This window comes from Phocoena sinus, chromosome 8, assembly GCF_008692025.1.
Source record: "Phocoena sinus isolate mPhoSin1 chromosome 8, mPhoSin1.pri, whole genome shotgun sequence".
NCBI lineage: Eukaryota > Metazoa > Chordata > Mammalia > Artiodactyla > Phocoenidae > Phocoena > Phocoena sinus.
The window spans coordinates 104,388,999-104,406,166 of record NC_045770.1 but is presented as its reverse complement, the minus strand read 5'-3'; the positions used below and the strand labels follow the sequence as shown (position 1 = coordinate 104,406,166).

General features: G+C 56.5%; 1 protein-coding gene across 2 annotated transcripts in view; it reads left to right on the top strand.

Annotated features, from left to right (window-relative positions):
• SPTBN2 (spectrin beta, non-erythrocytic 2) overlaps window positions 1-14,766 on the top strand; it is a 29,443-nt gene extending 14,677 nt beyond the window's left edge. Inside the window, exons 15-36 of one of the 2 annotated variants that reach the window (XM_032641491.1) lie at window positions 159-915; window positions 1,595-1,797; window positions 2,141-2,231; window positions 2,462-2,608; window positions 4,881-5,144; window positions 6,360-6,584; window positions 6,839-6,928; window positions 7,280-7,540; window positions 7,621-7,751; window positions 7,961-8,165; window positions 8,797-9,171; window positions 9,865-10,109; window positions 10,205-10,343; window positions 10,626-10,710; window positions 11,008-11,204; window positions 11,538-11,680; window positions 11,770-11,845; window positions 11,929-11,979; window positions 12,418-12,638; window positions 12,919-13,092; window positions 13,548-13,590; window positions 13,919-14,766. In XM_032641491.1, coding sequence (XP_032497382.1) covers window positions 159-915; window positions 1,595-1,797; window positions 2,141-2,231; window positions 2,462-2,608; window positions 4,881-5,144; window positions 6,360-6,584; window positions 6,839-6,928; window positions 7,280-7,540; window positions 7,621-7,751; window positions 7,961-8,165; window positions 8,797-9,171; window positions 9,865-10,109; window positions 10,205-10,343; window positions 10,626-10,710; window positions 11,008-11,204; window positions 11,538-11,680; window positions 11,770-11,845; window positions 11,929-11,979; window positions 12,418-12,638; window positions 12,919-13,092; window positions 13,548-13,590; window positions 13,919-14,152 — 4,357 coding nt within the window. In that variant the 3' untranslated portion in view covers window positions 14,153-14,766. The remainder of the gene's footprint in view (window positions 1-158; window positions 916-1,594; window positions 1,798-2,140; window positions 2,232-2,461; window positions 2,609-4,880; window positions 5,145-6,359; window positions 6,585-6,838; window positions 6,929-7,279; window positions 7,541-7,620; window positions 7,752-7,960; window positions 8,166-8,796; window positions 9,172-9,864; window positions 10,110-10,204; window positions 10,344-10,625; window positions 10,711-11,007; window positions 11,205-11,537; window positions 11,681-11,769; window positions 11,846-11,928; window positions 11,980-12,417; window positions 12,639-12,918; window positions 13,093-13,547; window positions 13,591-13,918) is intronic. The other variant, XM_032641492.1, reaches the window with a different exon arrangement.
• Window positions 14,767-17,168: the final 2,402 nt, after the last annotated feature.

Here is a 17,168-nt window from a genome sequence, read left to right as displayed (position 1 = left end):
CAAGGAGGAGTCACGGGAAGATGAGTGGGGAGCAGGCTCTCTAAACGGCAGAAGCAGGCGGTAGGTTATACCAAGGGCGAGAGAGCAGGAAGAAGCTTCCCATCTACCTGCACAGGGCGGGAAAGCTGAGCAGCTCCGGACACTCCCTCTGCCCTCAGGTGGCAGCAGTTTCGGTCCCTGGCGGACGGCAAGAAGGCAGCTCTGACGTCAGCCCTGAGCATCCAGAACTACCACTTAGAGTGCACAGAGACCCAGGCCTGGATGAGAGAAAAGACCAAGGTCATCGAGTCCACCCAGGGCCTGGGCAATGACCTGGCCGGGGTGCTGGCGCTGCAGCGTAAGCTGGCCGGCACCGAGAGGGACCTGGAGGCCATCGCTGCCCGGGTGGGCGAACTGACCCGAGAGGCAAATGCCCTGGCTGCTGGCCACCCCGCCCAAGCCCCTGCCATCAGCGCCCGGCTTGGAGAGGTGCAAGCCGGCTGGGAGGACCTCAGGGCCACCATGCGGCGACGAGAGGAGTCGCTGGGCGAGGCGCGGCGGCTGCAGGACTTCCTGCGCAGCTTGGATGACTTCCAGGCCTGGCTCGGCCGCACGCAGACCTCCGTGGCCTCTGAAGAAGGGCCGGCCACCCTGCCTGAGGCAGAGGCCCTCCTGGCCCAACATGCAGCCCTGCGGGGAGAGGTAGAGCGGGCCCGGAGCGAGTACAGCCAGCTTCGGGCCGTGGGTGAGGAGGTGACCCGGGACCAGGCCGATCCCCAGTGCCTCTTCCTACGGCAGCGACTCGAAGCGCTGGGAACCGGCTGGGAGGAGCTGGGCCGCATGTGGGAGAGCCGACAAGGCCGTCTTGCCCAGGCCCATGGCTTCCAGGGGTTCCTGCGGGATGCTCGCCAGGCCGAGGGCGTGCTCAGCAGCCAGGTAAGAGTCCGGGGGGCAAAGTCCCAACCAGGAAAAAGTGGGAAATAGGGACCAAAGGAATGTGAAGGAGTGGTGGATGAGGAGGTAAACGCAGCACATGGAGTAGGTGAGGGAACAGGATGGGCAGGGAGAACACGTTAAAAAAAAAATACGGGGGCTTCCCTGGTGGCACAGTGGTTGAGAGTCCGCCTGCCGATGCAGGGGACACGGGTTCATGCCCCGGGCCGGGAAGATCCCACATGCTGCAGAGCGGAGGGGCCCGTGAGCCATGGCCGCTGAGCCTGCGCATCCGGAGCCTGTGCTCTGAGACGGGAAAGGCCACAACAGTGAGAGGCCAGCGTACCGCAAAAAAAAAAAAAAAAGGAGTAAAAAAAAAAAGATGTAAACATAACTTACCAAAACTGACTAGAGAAGAAATAGAAAATCTGGCTTGTCATATAACAGAAATGTAATCAGCAGCTATAAATAAGATGGAACAGGACTTGGAGTATTAAAGGCCCTCCAGCCCAGCTCCGTTCTAACTTTCTGAGACTCCCACATAAGCAGGCACCATCCCTCCGTCTTCAGAGCCAGAGTCTGCCTGTCCCTACCTGGTTGGCTTCCATGTCTCAGATGGGCCCTTTGGTAGGTTCCTTCTGAGAGGTTGAGAAATGAGCTCGGTATCTCCCCTCCCGCACAGGAATATGTTTTGTCTCACACGGAGATGCCGGGGACACTCCAGGCTGCTGATGCCGCCATTAAAAAACTGGAAGACTTCATGAGCACCATGGATGCCAACGGTGAGCGGATCCGCGGGCTCCTGGAAGCCGGGCGCCAGCTGGTGTCTGAGGGCAACATCCATGCCGAGAAGATCCAAGAGAAGGCAGACTCCATAGAGAGGAGGTATGATGAGGACAGTGGGCAAATGAGGATCCCTAAAGGGGACCAGGTGAAAACAGGATGAACATGGCACTCAGACCGACAGATGGGGGTGGGGAGCTGACAAAAAGCAGAGGAGGAAAAACCAAGTGGTCCGAGAGGGACTGAGTCACAGGCGGGGAAGTTCCGCCTCCCCGAAGTCTCCTAGGGTAGCTGGACACTGGGCCTCAGGGTCGCTGGGTTGACTTGTAGCGCTCCCGGAAGGTATTGTCCCCAGAGGAGAAGGACTGAGGGCTTCTAGGTTAGTTAGAGGGTCATAACTCTTTCATAGCAAGTTCAAGGGCTTCACAGGGGCCTGTCATTACAGACACAGGAAGAATCAAGAAGCAGTGCAGCAGCTTTTGGGCCGTCTTCGGGACAACCGAGAGCGGCAGCGTTTCTTACAAGACTGTCACGAGGTGAGGCTCTCAGTCCCCCCTGTCGCCTGGCCACCCTTTCCCACAACGCCCTTGCTCTCTGAGCCTGGAGTCAGTCCACTGCAGTGTCACCTGAGCATGTGAATCCCTGCCTGGCTTCTCCCCACATCCCCCACCTCCCCCGACCCACCTTCGCCCCCTTCCTGCTTCACGCTTCCCTCTCTCTGAAGTGTATTCTGCCCTTCTCCATCCCTGCTCCATGATCGGTCCAGCTGAAACTCTGGATTGACGAGAAGATGCTGACAGCCCAGGACGTGTCCTACGATGAGGCCCGCAACCTGCACACCAAGTGGCAGAAGCACCAGGCGTTCATGGCCGAGCTGGCCGCCAACAAGGACTGGTTGGACAAGGTGGACAAGGTGAGCAATGGGACGGGGGCAGCAAGAAGGAAGCCTTTGGAGCCTCCTCCCTTCAGCGTCCCAGCCGCAGTGCAGGGGAGGGTCCTGGCTTCAGGATCTGGCTTAGAGATCATGGAGCCCTTAGTGCCAAACTTCCAAGGTGGAAAGAAATGGTCTGGGGAGCAAATGGCTTAGGTCAATGGGACAGTGACTCCAGAACTTTGAGAAAAGGCAAATTAGTACGGAGCCAGACTGCAGCTTTGGGTCAGCACGATATCTATTCCTGGTCCAGAGCAGGAGGGCACTCTTCAGTGGGGTCATCAAACTTCTCTGAAGGGCCAGGCGGAAAATATCTTAGGCTTTGCAGGCCACGCAGTTTCTGCTGTTATTACTCAACTCTGCCAGTGTGGTGCCAAATCAGCCACAGGGAATACATAAGCGAATGAGTGTAGCTGGGTTCCAATAAAACTTTATTTATAAAAACAGGTGGTGGGCCAGATTTGGCCCTCGGGCCACAGTTTGCCAACCTCGTTTTTGAGTCTTGCTTTCCTGGTATTTGGTCTCCCACCCAGCTCTGCCTCGAGCTGAGCGCAGGCAGAACTTAATTTCTACTCAGCAAGTATTCCTGGACAACATCCTGTGTGCTCAGCACTCTAGGTGCCGCAAGGTATATAAAAAGATGCTTTCCTTCCCTCAAGGGCATGACGGTTGGGAAGAGGAAGAGACCAGTGTGGATCCAGTTTCTCCATTTGTTCAGCAAATATTTACTTTGTGCTACTCTGTACAAGGCCTTGTATTAGGCACTGAGTGGGGAACAAAGGTGATTCCATTGCAGGCTCCACCCTCGAGGAATGACACAGGAGCCAGGATATGAGACATGTACACAAACAGCTAAAGTCAATCCAAAGCAGAATATAACAAATATAATGAGAGAGCCTGATAAAGCCTGGGCACTAAGGAGAGAGGAGATGTGGGAATCCTAGAAGCAGGGGCCAGCGGGGCAGTCCATGAAGGACGAGTAGAATTTGGACAGGCAGAGGTGTTGAGGGAAAGATGTTTCTTGGTAGAGAAACCAGAAACCAGGGGTGTGGAAGTGGGGCACCTGTCCAGGAGCAAGGGCGTAAGTCCTTCTGGCAGGAGCACAGAATGCGTGAAGCGGCCATGGAAGGAAAGGTGGGAAAAGCCTGCCAGGCCGGGTCATGAAAAGCCCCGATCACCACGTAAGGACTGTGCATCAGAGTGGATTGTGCCGACGGTTGGTAAAGTTACCCAGCGGTGCTCTTCATCCTGGCCTGAAGGCAGTGTCTTGGTTTATGTTCCCCTAGAAACAAGGCTTCCAGTGCAGGCCACTTCCACGGGAGGTGATCACGGGAATGCCAGTAGCGGGTGGGGAGGTGAGGCGGAGAAGGGAAGGTAGTCAGTGAAGGGTCCACTGCCATGCCAGTTACCCCAGTGGGCACCTGGCACTCAGTCCTCATGGGACACCTGGGCGACGGTGTGGAACATGCATCAGAGTTATCCCAACCAAAGCAAGGGCTCCCAGCGTTGGTCCACCAATGCCCTGGCTGTCGCTGGTTGAGGACTGCTTCTGGGGGCATAACTCCCTGGCACTTCCAGGCCACCTTGCGTACAGATCAAGTCACGCTGCCCTCACCTCCCCAGAAACCAAAGTTCTCAAGAAGAAGAGCTGGGAGTGGGGAAACCAGGTGAGAGTCACTTGCCATAGTTCAGGTGAGAGGTAATGAGCTGAGAAACACAAAATGATGGCCGATAACACAATAGCATGTGCAATATGACACTGAAAACCACAAGCACCAGGGAACTCAAAATAAGGAGAGAGCGCAGTGGCCTCTTAACTGAGACAAGGTTGTGTTTTGGGGTTTTTTTTTTGCGGTACGCGGGCCTCTCACTGTTGTGGCCTCTCCTGTTGCGGAGCACAGGCTCCGGACACGCAGGCTCAGTGGCCATGGCTCACGGGCCCAGCCGCTCCGCGGCACGTGGGATCTTCCCGGACCGGGATACGAACCCGTGTCCCCTGCATCAGCAGGCGGACTCTCAACCACTGCGCCACCAGGGAAGCCCTGAGACGAGGTTTGATGGGACCTTGAGGAAGGAGTAGGGTTTACTCAGCAGTGAGGGTAGGAGAGCTTAAAAAGCTTGGAGAACACCCAAGAACTCGGTAGGATAGCCCTTACTTCAGGTCTCTGCTGCCCTTTAGGTCCCTGTTCTGCTATCGGCTCGTGTTCAGTGGTATCTAATTCTGACACTGACCCCTTCCTTGTCCCACACCCAGGAAGGGCGGGAGCTGACTCTGGAGAAGCCGGAGCTGAAAGCTCTGGTGTGGGAGAAGCTAGACGACCTGCACAGGCGCTGGGACGAGCTGGAGACCACCACCCAGGCCAAAGCCCGCAGCCTCTTTGATGCCAACCGAGCTGAGCTGTTTGCCCAGAGCTGCTCTGCCCTGGAGAGCTGGCTGGAGAGCCTGCAGGCCCAGCTGCACTCCGACGACTATGGCAAGGACCTCACCAGCGTCAACATCCTGCTCAAGAAGCAGCAGGTACACGGCGGGCCTTTGGTGGGACTGGTGAACAGCAGAAGAAACGAGGGGGGAGTCAGTAGCTCTTGAGATTCACGAGACCATCCTCAGCCCTCGCAGACAGCATCTTCACTGGTATTTCTCAAGGCGACTTCCACGGGCCACCAATGTCAGAATCTCTGGGAGTGTGTGTCAGTCAGAGTAAAGTCGGGAGACAGAAACCACACACAAACTTGAACAAGGAAACTTTAGTGAAAAGAACTACTAACTAATAAAAGAGGGTTACCTGCCAGTGGGGTAAAGAGAACTCCAAAACAGGGATCAGAAAACATTTTTCTGTAAAGGGCCAAATAGTATTTTGAGCTTTGAGGGTCATACAGTCTCTGTCACAACTGTTCAGCTCTGTCCTCCTAGGGTAAAAGCAGCCACAGTTGATGCGTAAAAAGACTGGTGTGGCTGTGTGCCAATAAAACTTGATTTACAAAACCCAGCCAGGGGCGGGGTTTGCTGACCCCTGGTCTAAAGAATGCAGGAATAGCACATGTAGGGAGCAGCTACTGCCTCTAGGACTGAGGAGGGGGCGCCCAGGAAGGAATGGGATGCCCTCCTCCTACCCCAAGGCTGAGTTTCAGACCTCACTGGTGAAGGCAGAGGCCCGCTGGATGGTGTAGAAATTTGCTGGGGTGTCACAGACCAGAGCAGGTCTGAATCTGGCAGGCCAAGGCTGGCCATCAGGAAGTTGCCACTGAGATGCCAGCAAAACCTGCTGGAGGGTGAGGGCCACCGGGTCTCCTGCACACCGCGGGCAGTTGTACCGCAGGAGCAAGAAGGAAAGCACACTGGAACCGTAGCTAGAAGCCTCTGCCTCGCCTGTGCATCCAGGTGTCCCTCCAGCGCCCTCTACGGACAAGGCCTAGTGTTGCACCAGCTGGCAAAGGAGAAATATTTTTACAGGGTCCAGTTCCAGTGACTCAAAATGGGCAAAGATGGACTTGGAACTGAGATGGATTGGGGACTGAGAGACAGTAAATTGATAGCTAGCACAGTTCTCACACCCGCTGGATTCTCATATGTATTAAAGTTTGAGATCCACTGATGTAGGCCATGAAGAGATACTCTCCCTGGGCTGAGCCCCAGGGATAAGAATTCATGATTGGCTCGATATAGACCAGTGTCTCCGCTGAGTTTGAAGGTGGAGGCACGGTGATAACACCTCCTTCCTCTTCCGGTTGGCAGATGCTGGAAAGGGAGATGGCTGTGCGAGAGAAGGAGGTGGAAGCAATCCAGGCACAGGCAAAAGCTCTGGCCCAGGAAGACCAGGGTGCAGGGGAGGTGGAGAGGACCTCGCGGGCTGTGAAGGAGAAGTTCAGGGCCCTGTGCCAGCCCATGAAGGAGCGTTGCCGGCGCCTGCAAGCCTCTCGCGAGCAGCACCAGTTCCACCGGGATGTGGAGGATGAGATCGTGAGTCTCCGGCGCCTGGGACGGGGCTGTCTTTGGCTCTCTAATCTCCTTCTTGGATGCTGGGGGGAATGCCAGCAGTGCTCTGTTTTCTCTTCCCTTTGGCACTGAAAGTCAACCCTCTAGGGACACCCTCTAGGTCCCTTGGCCCCAGAACCGGGAGCCCTAGAAAACCTTCCCCCAGGAGTCCCCACTATCCAACCCCTAGCTCGGACTTTGCCCTCCGGACCTCCACTAACCCCCACTTTCGTATCCAGTTGTGGGTGACGGAGCGGCTCCCCGTGGCTAGCTCCATGGAGCATGGCAGGGACCTGCCCAGTGTCCAGCTCCTCATGAAGAAGAACCAGGTGAGGCAGAGGCTAAAGGCAGAAGAAAGGGTCCCAAGAGCCTCCCCAGACTTGAAAGTGTGTTTTCTTAAGAACTGGGGTTCCTCTGGCTCCCCCTGGTTGCTGGGTGTAATCCTAGACTTCAGTGGTTCGCCTTTCCTCACCTCGGGAGGGTGGGTTCCCCTGGTGGGAGATCGTGTGGACTGAAGGGGCGTCATGGGCCAGAAAAGAGGGGAGGTGAGAGGACGCAGGGAGGATGAGAAACAATGGTGTGAAGGGGGGCTTGCTGTTGAGTAAGCGTAAGGGGGGATGTAGGGTGAGGGGGTCCCTCGGCAAGCCTTTCAGCGTCTCCTCCTCTGTCGCCACGGACAGACCCTGCAGAAGGAGATCCAGGGCCACGAGCCGCGGATCGCGGACCTAACGGAGCGACAGCGCACTCTGGGTGCGGCGGCAGCAGGCCCGGAGCTGGCTGAGCTACAGGAAATGTGGAAGCGCCTGGGCCACGAGTTGGAGCTTCGAGGGAAGCGACTGGAGGAGGCCCTGCGGGCCCAGCAGTTCTACCGCGACGCCGCAGAGGCAGAGGCCTGGATGGGCGAGCAGGAGTTACACATGATGGGCCAGGAGAAGGCCAAGGTGAGAGCCAGACCAGAGCGCAGGCTACGGCTTTCCTCCCCCCTCCCCCTACTCTCTGCTGCCCCTCTCCCCTCCCCCAGGACGAGCTGAGTGCCCAGGCAGAGGTGAAGAAGCATCAGGTATTGGAACAAGCCCTGGCCGACTACGCCCAGACCATCCACCAGCTGGCAGCCAGCAGCCAAGACATGATTGATCACGAGCACCCAGAGAGGTGAGCATAGCACCTGGACCCCCAGGCCAGTCCCTGGGGGAGAGGGGAGCCAGTTCCAGAAAGGCCCAGAGATTGCAGAGCCTTCCGTACTGCATGTGTACACGACCATCTAGAAAGCTGGAGAAGCAGGGACTTGGCGAGCAGCTGGGGGGCAGGACTCTCTGGGATAGACTAGGGGTCAGAGCAGTGTGTCCTCCCCTCCCCCGCAGCACGCGCATATCGATCCGCCAAGCCCAGGTGGACAAGCTGTACGCCAGCCTGAAGGAGCTGGCGGGAGAGCGGCGGGAGCGCCTGCACGAGCACCTGCGTCTGTGCCAGCTCCGCCGGGAGCTGGACGACCTGGAGCAGTGGATCCAGGAGCGCGAGGTGGTGGCAGCCTCGCACGAGCTGGGCCAGGACTACGAGCACGTGACTGTGAGTGCGGGGAGGACAGCGGCCACAGGTGGGCTCCGGGAAGGGTAGACTAGCACTTCATCCTGTCCCAGGTAGCATCGGGTGCTGTCTGGCTGTCCACCAGGGCCCCTGGGAGACTAGCACTTCATCCTGGGCGGAGCACCAAGGGGCAGGGGTGCAAGACCAGGTCGTGCAGACGCTGTCCTCTGGGTTCTGAGATATTTAATTGGGAGAATCGTGCAGAAAGGAGGACGTGGGGCTGCGCATAGACGCGGGCCAAAAGGAAATGACCGATCACTGTTTTCCAGCAGAACTCACCAGTACACTGGGGACTTGAGATTCCTCCCCACGGTTTGGGGGTTGGACACTCACTGGTGCCGAAATATGGACCATAGTTAGGGTATCCTTGTCTGAAGACTCAAGGTTCCAAGTTCCCCTTTGCTGGGGGCTGGAGGCTGGGCGTGTCAGTCAAATCCAGGGTCAATGCTTCTTCCAGTTGCTTCTGCTGCCTAAGTCGGCCCTGCTGAAGAAATCTACTTTGGCTCATGTGGCCCAGGGAAAGAAGTGGGTTCTCAGTCTGGGGTGAAAGGACTTGCCCTGCAAGTCAGGGACCACATCACAGTGCTGTCCGTGCAACCGCTTCCTCTGCCAGATGCTCCGGGACAAATTCCGAGAGTTCTCCCGGGACACGAGCACGATCGGCCAGGAGCGCGTGGACAGCGCCAACGCCTTGGCCAACGGGCTCATCGCCGGGGGCCATGCCGCCCGGGCCACGGTGGCTGAGTGGAAGGACGGTCTCAATGAGGCCTGGGCTGACCTGCTCGAGCTGCTGGACACGCGGGGTCAGGTGCTGGCAGCCGCACACGAGCTGCAGCGCTTCCTGCACGGTGCGCGCCAGGCCCTGGCGCGGGTGCAGCACAAGCAGCAGCAGCTTCCAGACGGGACCGGCCGGGACCTCAACGCTGCCGAGGCCCTGCAGCGCCGGCACTGTGCCTTTGAGCACGACATCCAGGCCCTCAGCGCCCAGGTCTGACTCAAGCATGGGTGGAGGCAGGGGGGAGGGACGAGGGGGCTTAGAGGAGACTCCGTGGGGAACATGGGGAGGCTGGAGGGGTCGCATCCTCTGCAGGGCCACGTAGGGATGACGTTAGGATGGTTCCAGGAGACCGTCTCTGGCCAGGGGACATCTAGCCACCCCGTCCACACCTGTAATGACCAGGCTCTTTGAGGGCCCGTGACATTATCACATGGTCCTGGTGGGTAGAAGGTTCTTCATGGTGTACTAAAATCCATCTGTTGGTCCCACTCAGGTGTTAGACCTACACAAAATAAGCATAGATCCTTCCTGCAGCCGTTTAAACCCGGTCGGCCCCACACTGAAGTCCCTTCTTCAGGCCGAAATTCTCACTCTAGCAATCTTTGAGGTCCCCCACGAGCTGGACAGGCCTCTGAAAGCTCATCGGCTAGTGACCCTTTTAAAGGGTTGATCCCCAGGTTAAGCCCAGGCCCCCTGGTAAGACCCTATAGGGCAGAGTATGACAGGGCTTACTCTGGACTCCAGCCCTCATCTTTCCCAGCACCTCCCCCCCCACCAGCTCCTCCCCCTGCTTCTCCGGCTGGTAAAATGGGCAGGAGGTCTTGAGCAGAGGTCAGGACTGAGGAAGGTTGCAGCCCCTCAGAGTCTCCCAACTCTGCCTGACTTTGACCTGGGCCCCGGCAGGCCCAGCAGGTGCAGGATGACGGCCACCGGCTCCAGAAGGCCTACGCCGGAGACAAGGCCGAGGAGATCGGCCGCCACATGCAGGCCGTGGCCGAGGCCTGGGCGCAACTTCAGGGAAGCTCTGCTGCCCGCCGCCAGCTGCTGCTGGACACCACGGACAAGTTCCGCTTCTTCAAGGCTGTCCGGGAGCTGATGCTGTGGATGGACGGAGTGAACCTGCAGATGGATGCCCAGGAGCGGCCCCGGTGAGGCCCACAGAGCCTGGCGGCCTCCGGGGGTTATGGGCTGGTGGCCGGGATAGGGTTGTGGGCAGCGGGTGATGTGGTCTCCGTGCCCCCAGGGATGTTTCCTCCGCAGACCTGGTCATCAAGAACCACCAAGGCATCAAGGCGGAGATAGAGGCCAGGGCTGACCGCTTCTCCTCTTGCATCGACATGGGACAGGGGCTGCTCGCCAGGAGCCACTACGCGGCTGAGGAGGTGGGTGAGGCCTGGGCGTAGCCGGGCGCCCTCACGGGGGAGGGCTGAATGCTGATTTCTCCTCTGAGTCTTCCTGCTTCCTTTCATTCTTTCTTTGCAGAAACCTTTCACCTTCCCCTTAGTGCTGTTCAGGGATCTCCCCGTTTTGTCTTTCTCCCAGAACTGTCTGCCTCTTGAAATCAGAAATCACTGGTTCCCCCATGTGAGACCCCCAGGGACCCTGGCAAGGCCCCTCTGGGTGCTAACTCGCATCTCCCCCCCCCACACCCCGCCCCGACCCAGATCTCAGAGAAGCTGTCTCAGCTTCAGGCACGGCGCCAGGAGACAGCTGACAAGTGGCAGGAGAAGATGGACTGGCTGCAGCTTGGTGAGCCGCTGTAGGAAACTGAGGGCTCCAGGCCCTGGGCGGTGAGGGAGCGGCTGGGGGTCTTGCGCCGGCTCCAGGCCCTGGGCGGTGAGGGAGCGGCTGGGGGTCTTGCACCCTGTAGTTTCCAGAGTAGGTGAGACCAGGAATCTGGGGCGTGGAATTCAAGGCCCCCACCCTTGGCACTGCCTGGCTCTGCCCTAAGCTCCTGCTCTGGGGCAGTGGCTTTCTCTGTGTCCCTGTGCTTGAAGCTGCTGTGGCTATAATACCCTGTCGTTGCCCACCCTGATTTGCCTGCAGTTTTGGAGGTGCTCGTGTTTGGGAGAGACGCAGGTATGGCGGAGGCCTGGCTGTGCAGCCAGGAGCCGTTGGTGCGAAGTGCTGAGCTGGGTTGCACAGTCGATGAAGTCGAGAGCCTCATCAAGCGGCACGAAGCCTTCCAGAAGTCCGCAGTGGCCTGGGAGGAGCGTTTCAGCGCACTGGAGAAGCTCACGGCGGTGAGGGCTACAGGACCCCAGGAGTACCGGGCCCATCCCACTGCCCCAGACTTTGCGCACTCTCCTGCTTGAAGAAGGCATTGCTTCTCTTCCCATTGCCCCAGCATCTCCCAGATGTAAGCCAAGAGTGCCCTGTTGTCACCTGAGCTTTAGGAGCCATCTGTTTCCCTGGGTGGCACTAAGAGACACCATCCCCCCCATAACTCCTAATCCCCACCTTCATCTGGAATTATAGTCTCCATTCTTCCTGCTTCATCAGACTAGAGCTGAGACATTTCAGCTTTCCCCAATGCCTGGGACCTTCCATGCTCTGACCTCAGAATTTTTTGACAGCTGGAGGAGCAGGAGAAGGAGCGGAAAAGAAAGAGGGAGGAAGAGGAACGGAGGAAACAGCCCCCTGCCCCAGAGCCCACAGCCAGTGTGCCTGAAGGGGCCCTGCTGGACAGCCAGACAGCTCCCGATGCTACCTGGGACAGGTGAGAGGTGGGACACTTCGGGGAGGAAGAGGGGGCTGAGCCACAGCAACACACAGACTTCACGTTCTCTGTCACCTCTGCCGTTCCAGAGCCCAGCCCCGCCTGCCAGCATCCTCACAGCCAGCCAGCGTGAACGGCGTCTGCACAGATGCGGAAGCCCCACAGGTGACTCCTGCTGCCCCAAGTGCCCCCATCAGAATCTTAGCCCCTCCCCTTGCACATCTGCTTACAGCGTCTTGTCCTTGTAGCCCCTGGTGGAACAACAGAGACTTGAGCAGGGCAGCTTCCCAGAAGGGCCTGTGAGTTTCTCCTGGAGGTGTGGGTATCGATAACTGGGAGATATGGGATGAAATGGGGGTATGAGCTGGGCGGTGGGGACAGCGGGGTCAGGAGAGGGCAGAGACTCAGAGGAAACGTGGAGGTGGCAAGACCAGCTCATGGACTTCCAGCTTCGCGACCTGCAGGCTAGGTGTCTCCCATCTTATCTTTTTTGTTTGTTTGTTTTTTGCCTTACGCGGGCCTCTCACGCTGTGGCCTCTCCCGTTGCGGAGCACGGGCTCCGGACGTGCAGGCTCAGCGGCCATGGCTCACGGGCCCAGCCACTCCGCGGCATGTGGGATCCTCCCGGACTGGGGCACGAACCCGTGTCCCCTGCATCAGCAGGCGGACTCTCAACCACTGCACCACCGGGGAAGCCCCCATCTTATCTTTTGACACAGACACCATTTTCTTCACAGGGGTCTGGTGCTGGGGACGAGGCCAATGGGCCACGGGGAGAGAAGCCGACCCGGACACGGGGCCCGACCCCTCCTATAATGCCCCAGAGCAGGTCATCCGAGTCAGCCCGGGTTGCCACCTTGCCCACCCGCGGCCCGGAGCTCTCTGCCCAAGAACAGATGGAGGGGCTGCTGTGCCGCAAACAGGAGATGGAGGCCTTTGGCAAGAAGGCCGCCAACAGGTACTGGGTCTGGTCATGTGGTGCCTGCGGCCTCTGCAGCTCCTGCCTTCTGGAGAGGCTTGCCCAGAACCTCTTCCTAGACTGGGGGGGTGGGGGGTAGGACTCAGGAGCAGGTGGGGCCTCAGGTGAGGGCCGGGAGGGTGTAGAGACGAGGGGCCTAATGACAGGAGTGGCACTGGGAGTCCCTGGACAGCCAAGCTGTTCCCAGGATGCCTGGCCCCTCAAAGGCCAGTCGGTCACCTGCGTCTCCTCCTCGTCACCTGCACCATGTCTCTCCCAGGTCATGGCAGAACGTGTACTGTGTCCTGCGGCGTGGGAGCCTTGGCTTTTACAAGGATGCTAAGGCAGCCAGTGCAGGAGTGCCGTACCACGGAGAAGTGCCTGTCAGCCTGGCCAGAGCCCAGGGCAGCGTTGCCTTTGATTATCGAAAGCGCAAGCATGTCTTCAAGCTGGGGTAGGAATGGAACGTGCCCTCAGGATGGGAGGGAAGGTCACAGTGATACAAGGCACAGGGGAGCCACTAGGGGACAGAGAGGTCAAGGAGGGAGAGGCGGAGGATCTGGCTGTATTCCACACTAAGGGGAGCCGAAGCACCAAGACGCAGGCCTGTCAAGCTGAAAAGTTATCCTGCCTGGGAGGTCTTGAGGCAGGATGCTGGCGCTCCCCTGTCTCCAGGTACCTCCGGGGGCCTGCCCCTGCCTGCTCCTGGTCCTCGGCAGCCAATCAGGAAGGATGTGCTTTGGCACAGTCCTGGGACTCTGAAGAACGTGCAGAACGTGTCTGATCTGGCTCTGAGGTTCCCGGGCATGTTCTCCAGCCTGGTCTCTGGGTGATAGTGAGCTCTCACCAGCCCTGATCTGGCCAATCAGAGTCTCAGCTCTGCCCTGAAGTTTCTCTCTCTCCCAACAGCTTACAGGATGGGAAAGAATACTTATTCCAGGCCAAGGATGAGGTGAGCTGTCCCTTCTCCTCCCGTGTCCCCCTTCTCTCTGGGAAGTCTTAGAACCTCCAGATGCACATTTCTTTCTTCCCTCGCCTCTCTCTTTTTCCTTGTCTGAAGTGTCTCATTCTTCGATATCAGAAAGCCCACAATGTGCCAACTGGATGTTTGTGAAGGCCACACCAAAACATGTTCCCTACCTTAAAGGGGCCTTTTTCTCCAGTGAGATGAGGCAGTCATCTCCACCTCCTCCTCTTCCACTTCCCCACTGTGGGCGAGCCAGCCACCCAAGCATAGCATCCTCCAAGCTGACCAGTTGTCTTTCCACGCCCCACTGCAGGCAGAGATGAGCTCGTGGTTGAGGGTGGTGAATGCAGCCATTGCCACTGTGTCCTCGGCCTCTGGAGAGCCTGAAGAGCCAGCGGTGCCCACTGCCACCCGGGGCATGACCCGGGCCATGACCATGCCCCCGGTATCACCGGTCGGGGCGGAGGGACCTGTCGTACTTCGCAGCAAGGATGGCAGAGAACGAGAGCGAGAAAAGCGCTTCAGCTTCTTCAAGAAGAACAAGTAGTTGGGGGCGAGACTCCCAGGCCAGCTGCCTCCCTCTGTCCAGGAAACTGCCAGGGACCGTCGACAGGGACCCCCTTGTCGGGACAACTGCCTGCTGCTAGGGTCTGTTGCCAAGGTCAACCCATCACCAGGAACTGTCTCTGGAGACAAGTCAGTGTCCCCAAGGGCAACCCTTCTCTTCTGCTATTTAATTCCAGACTGGTGGTGGGGCCCAGGCAACCCCCAATTCCACTCCCCCCCTTCTTCCCTCTTCCCCTAGCCTTACGCCTCTATCCCCACCACAGCACAGCACCCTCTCCATAGGCCACGTGGGGAATGGCTGCCCCTGCCTTGGGGTCATTCTCCTGCCACAGCTAGGGCACGCCATCGAGTCCTTGCCCCTGGGGACCAGCCAGGAACCTCTCAGAGCTGAAGCAGGACCTGGGGGCAAGATTGCCAGATGACAGGTCAGAGACGCCGAAGCTCCCCCTTCCCATCCTCCCTCATCCTCTGACTCAAGCAGCCCCTCCATCTCCAGCAACTCTCAACAGCTTCCGGGTGTGAGTTGTTCAGGGGCAACCACGGCCTTGAGTCTGGCCAAGGAGGTGATTAAACAGCTCAGCTTCTCTTACTGCCTCTGGGTGTCTTTGCTTTCCTGACCACAAGCCTCTCTGCCCATGCCCCTGTTCCTCCTTCTGGCCCTGGTCTCCTGTGCGTCAGGTTTCCCGCTCTGCCCCCAGCATCCCGCCAAGAACCACATTATCCTGTGAGTCTCCTCATTTCCCCATGACAATGACCTCCTCTTTGCTGGGATGACCAGTGTCAAACCTCTTTTCAGACCAAAGAAGTTCACCATGATATTAACAAGCAGTATTGAGGCAGTGAATGACTGCTTCCCTGGTGCACAAGTTTCGTCACTTGTGATTCTCTCAGCTGTTTTCAAGAATGGAAGACAGCCTAGTCTCAGCCACTGCTCAGCCTGACAGTGGAGAGTGGAGCATGTAGGTGGTGATTACTGACTGCCACCTTCTGTCTCAATAGAGAGGACCCCAATAGGGGATCGAGGGAGTTCAGACAGGGATCAGATAAGTAACAGGTTCCCAGTCCACTGACCAATAGAATGAGATCACCCTGGGAAGCCACGAGATACATCCTAAGTGTGCAAACGAAAACACAGGAGAACGTATTTTAGATCCAGTGAAGTATAAAAAAAAGGAGCAGGGGGCTTTCCCTCTTGTCTCTGGCTCGGCAACTGGAGGTTTCAGGGCAATAGTATTTGCCTTGGTGGCCTCCTATAGGAAAAGCCTTGTTCTTTCATTGCTTCCCATATACAAACAACCATTTCTTTTGGGGGCTCAGAGGTCTTTCCAGGAAAGCATACCCATCTTTAGCATAATCGGCCAAGGGCCCTGGCTGAGCAGACCCTGACTATCATCAGCCGTGACAAAGGGTCAGGTGTGTGCAGGCCCAGAACGTTTCCAAACATGAGATGTGGTAGACCAGATAGTACACAGAATAATTATCCCTTTCTCTTAAGAAGAGCAGATTCGGTATGCCGAAGTAAACATGTGGATAATGTAACTGGAATAATCTGTCGTGGGAGTAAATGGAGTAATACATCAGCACTACACAGACACCTTCTTTTGTTCTTCAGGTATAACTGTAAAATCTCCACCGTATGAAGGAAGAGAAAATCACACATTGCGGCGTGCTCAGGGAATCTGGGTATTTGTACTCCATGGTGACAAGCCTGTGGGTTGGGAGAGAAAGCAATAACTGGAGATTTTAGAAGGAAATGTATATGGGCGTGAGGAACCAATGGAGAAGTTATCATTTTAACTTGTAAATAGGGCAGCCAAGTGAAGCAGTCCTGCAGAATGCGGTCAGACATTGTGAATGGAGACGTAATAAAAATATGGTTTGAGCATTTATGGACACATGGTAGCTGAAGCTACCTGAGTCCAGGAATCCTTAAGGACAGGACATAGAAGAGGATAAGCATAAGCATAAAGTCAGGAAGTAAGTCTTGGGAGACACCTTCAGGAATGAGCGGAAGACAGGGACAGTTCCAGGAAAGATGACAGAATGGAACGGAGTGACGGATATGAGGCAGATCAGAGCACAAAAATACAATAACGCGGGTTCCACAAATCAATGGGGAAATAGGGACAGATAAAAATGGATTAATTATTTAGAGAAAAATGTTTGCGTTCTTACCTAACCCCACCTCCAAGGGTGAACTCTAGATCTGTGCTATCTGGTATGGTAGCCACAGGCCATACGCGGCTACTAGCCACTTGATATGTGGCTAGTCCAAATTGAGATGTGCTGTAAGTGTAAAATGTTTTCCAGAGTTTGAAAACTGAAGAGGAGAAAAAAGAATTTAAAACACCTCAATAATTTTTATACTGATTATATGTTGAAATAGTTTAGCTATATTGGATTTTGAAAATATTAAAGTTAATTTCAACTGTTTCCTTTTATTTCTTAAATGTGTTTACCAGAAAATTTTGTATATGTTGTTCACATTATATTTCTGTTTGGACAGCACTGCTCTAAACGGACTACAGACCTAAATGTGAAAGGTAAAAACATTAATGTTAATAGAAGAAAATGTAGGAGAATATATTTGTGACTCAGGGGGATGGAAAAGGACATTTTATACAAAACTTCAAAAGCACAAACTTTAAGACAAAAATTGATTAAGTTGATCACATAAAAAAATTAAGGATTTCGGGCTTCCCTGGTGGCGCAGCTGTTGAGAGTCCGCCTGCCGATGTAGGGGACACGGGTTCGTGCCCCGGTCCGGGAAGATCCCACGTGCCGCGGAGCGGCTGGGCCTGTGAGCCATGGCCGCTGAGCCTGCACGTCCGGAGGCTGTGCCCCACGATGGGAGAGGCCACAACAGTGACAGGCCCACGTACCGCAAAAAAAAAAAAAGTAAGGATTTCTGTTCAGTGAAGGAAGGACTCCATGGACAAAGTTAATAATTTGGTGGAATGAGAGAAGATATTTGAAACCAATAAGAGATTAATATC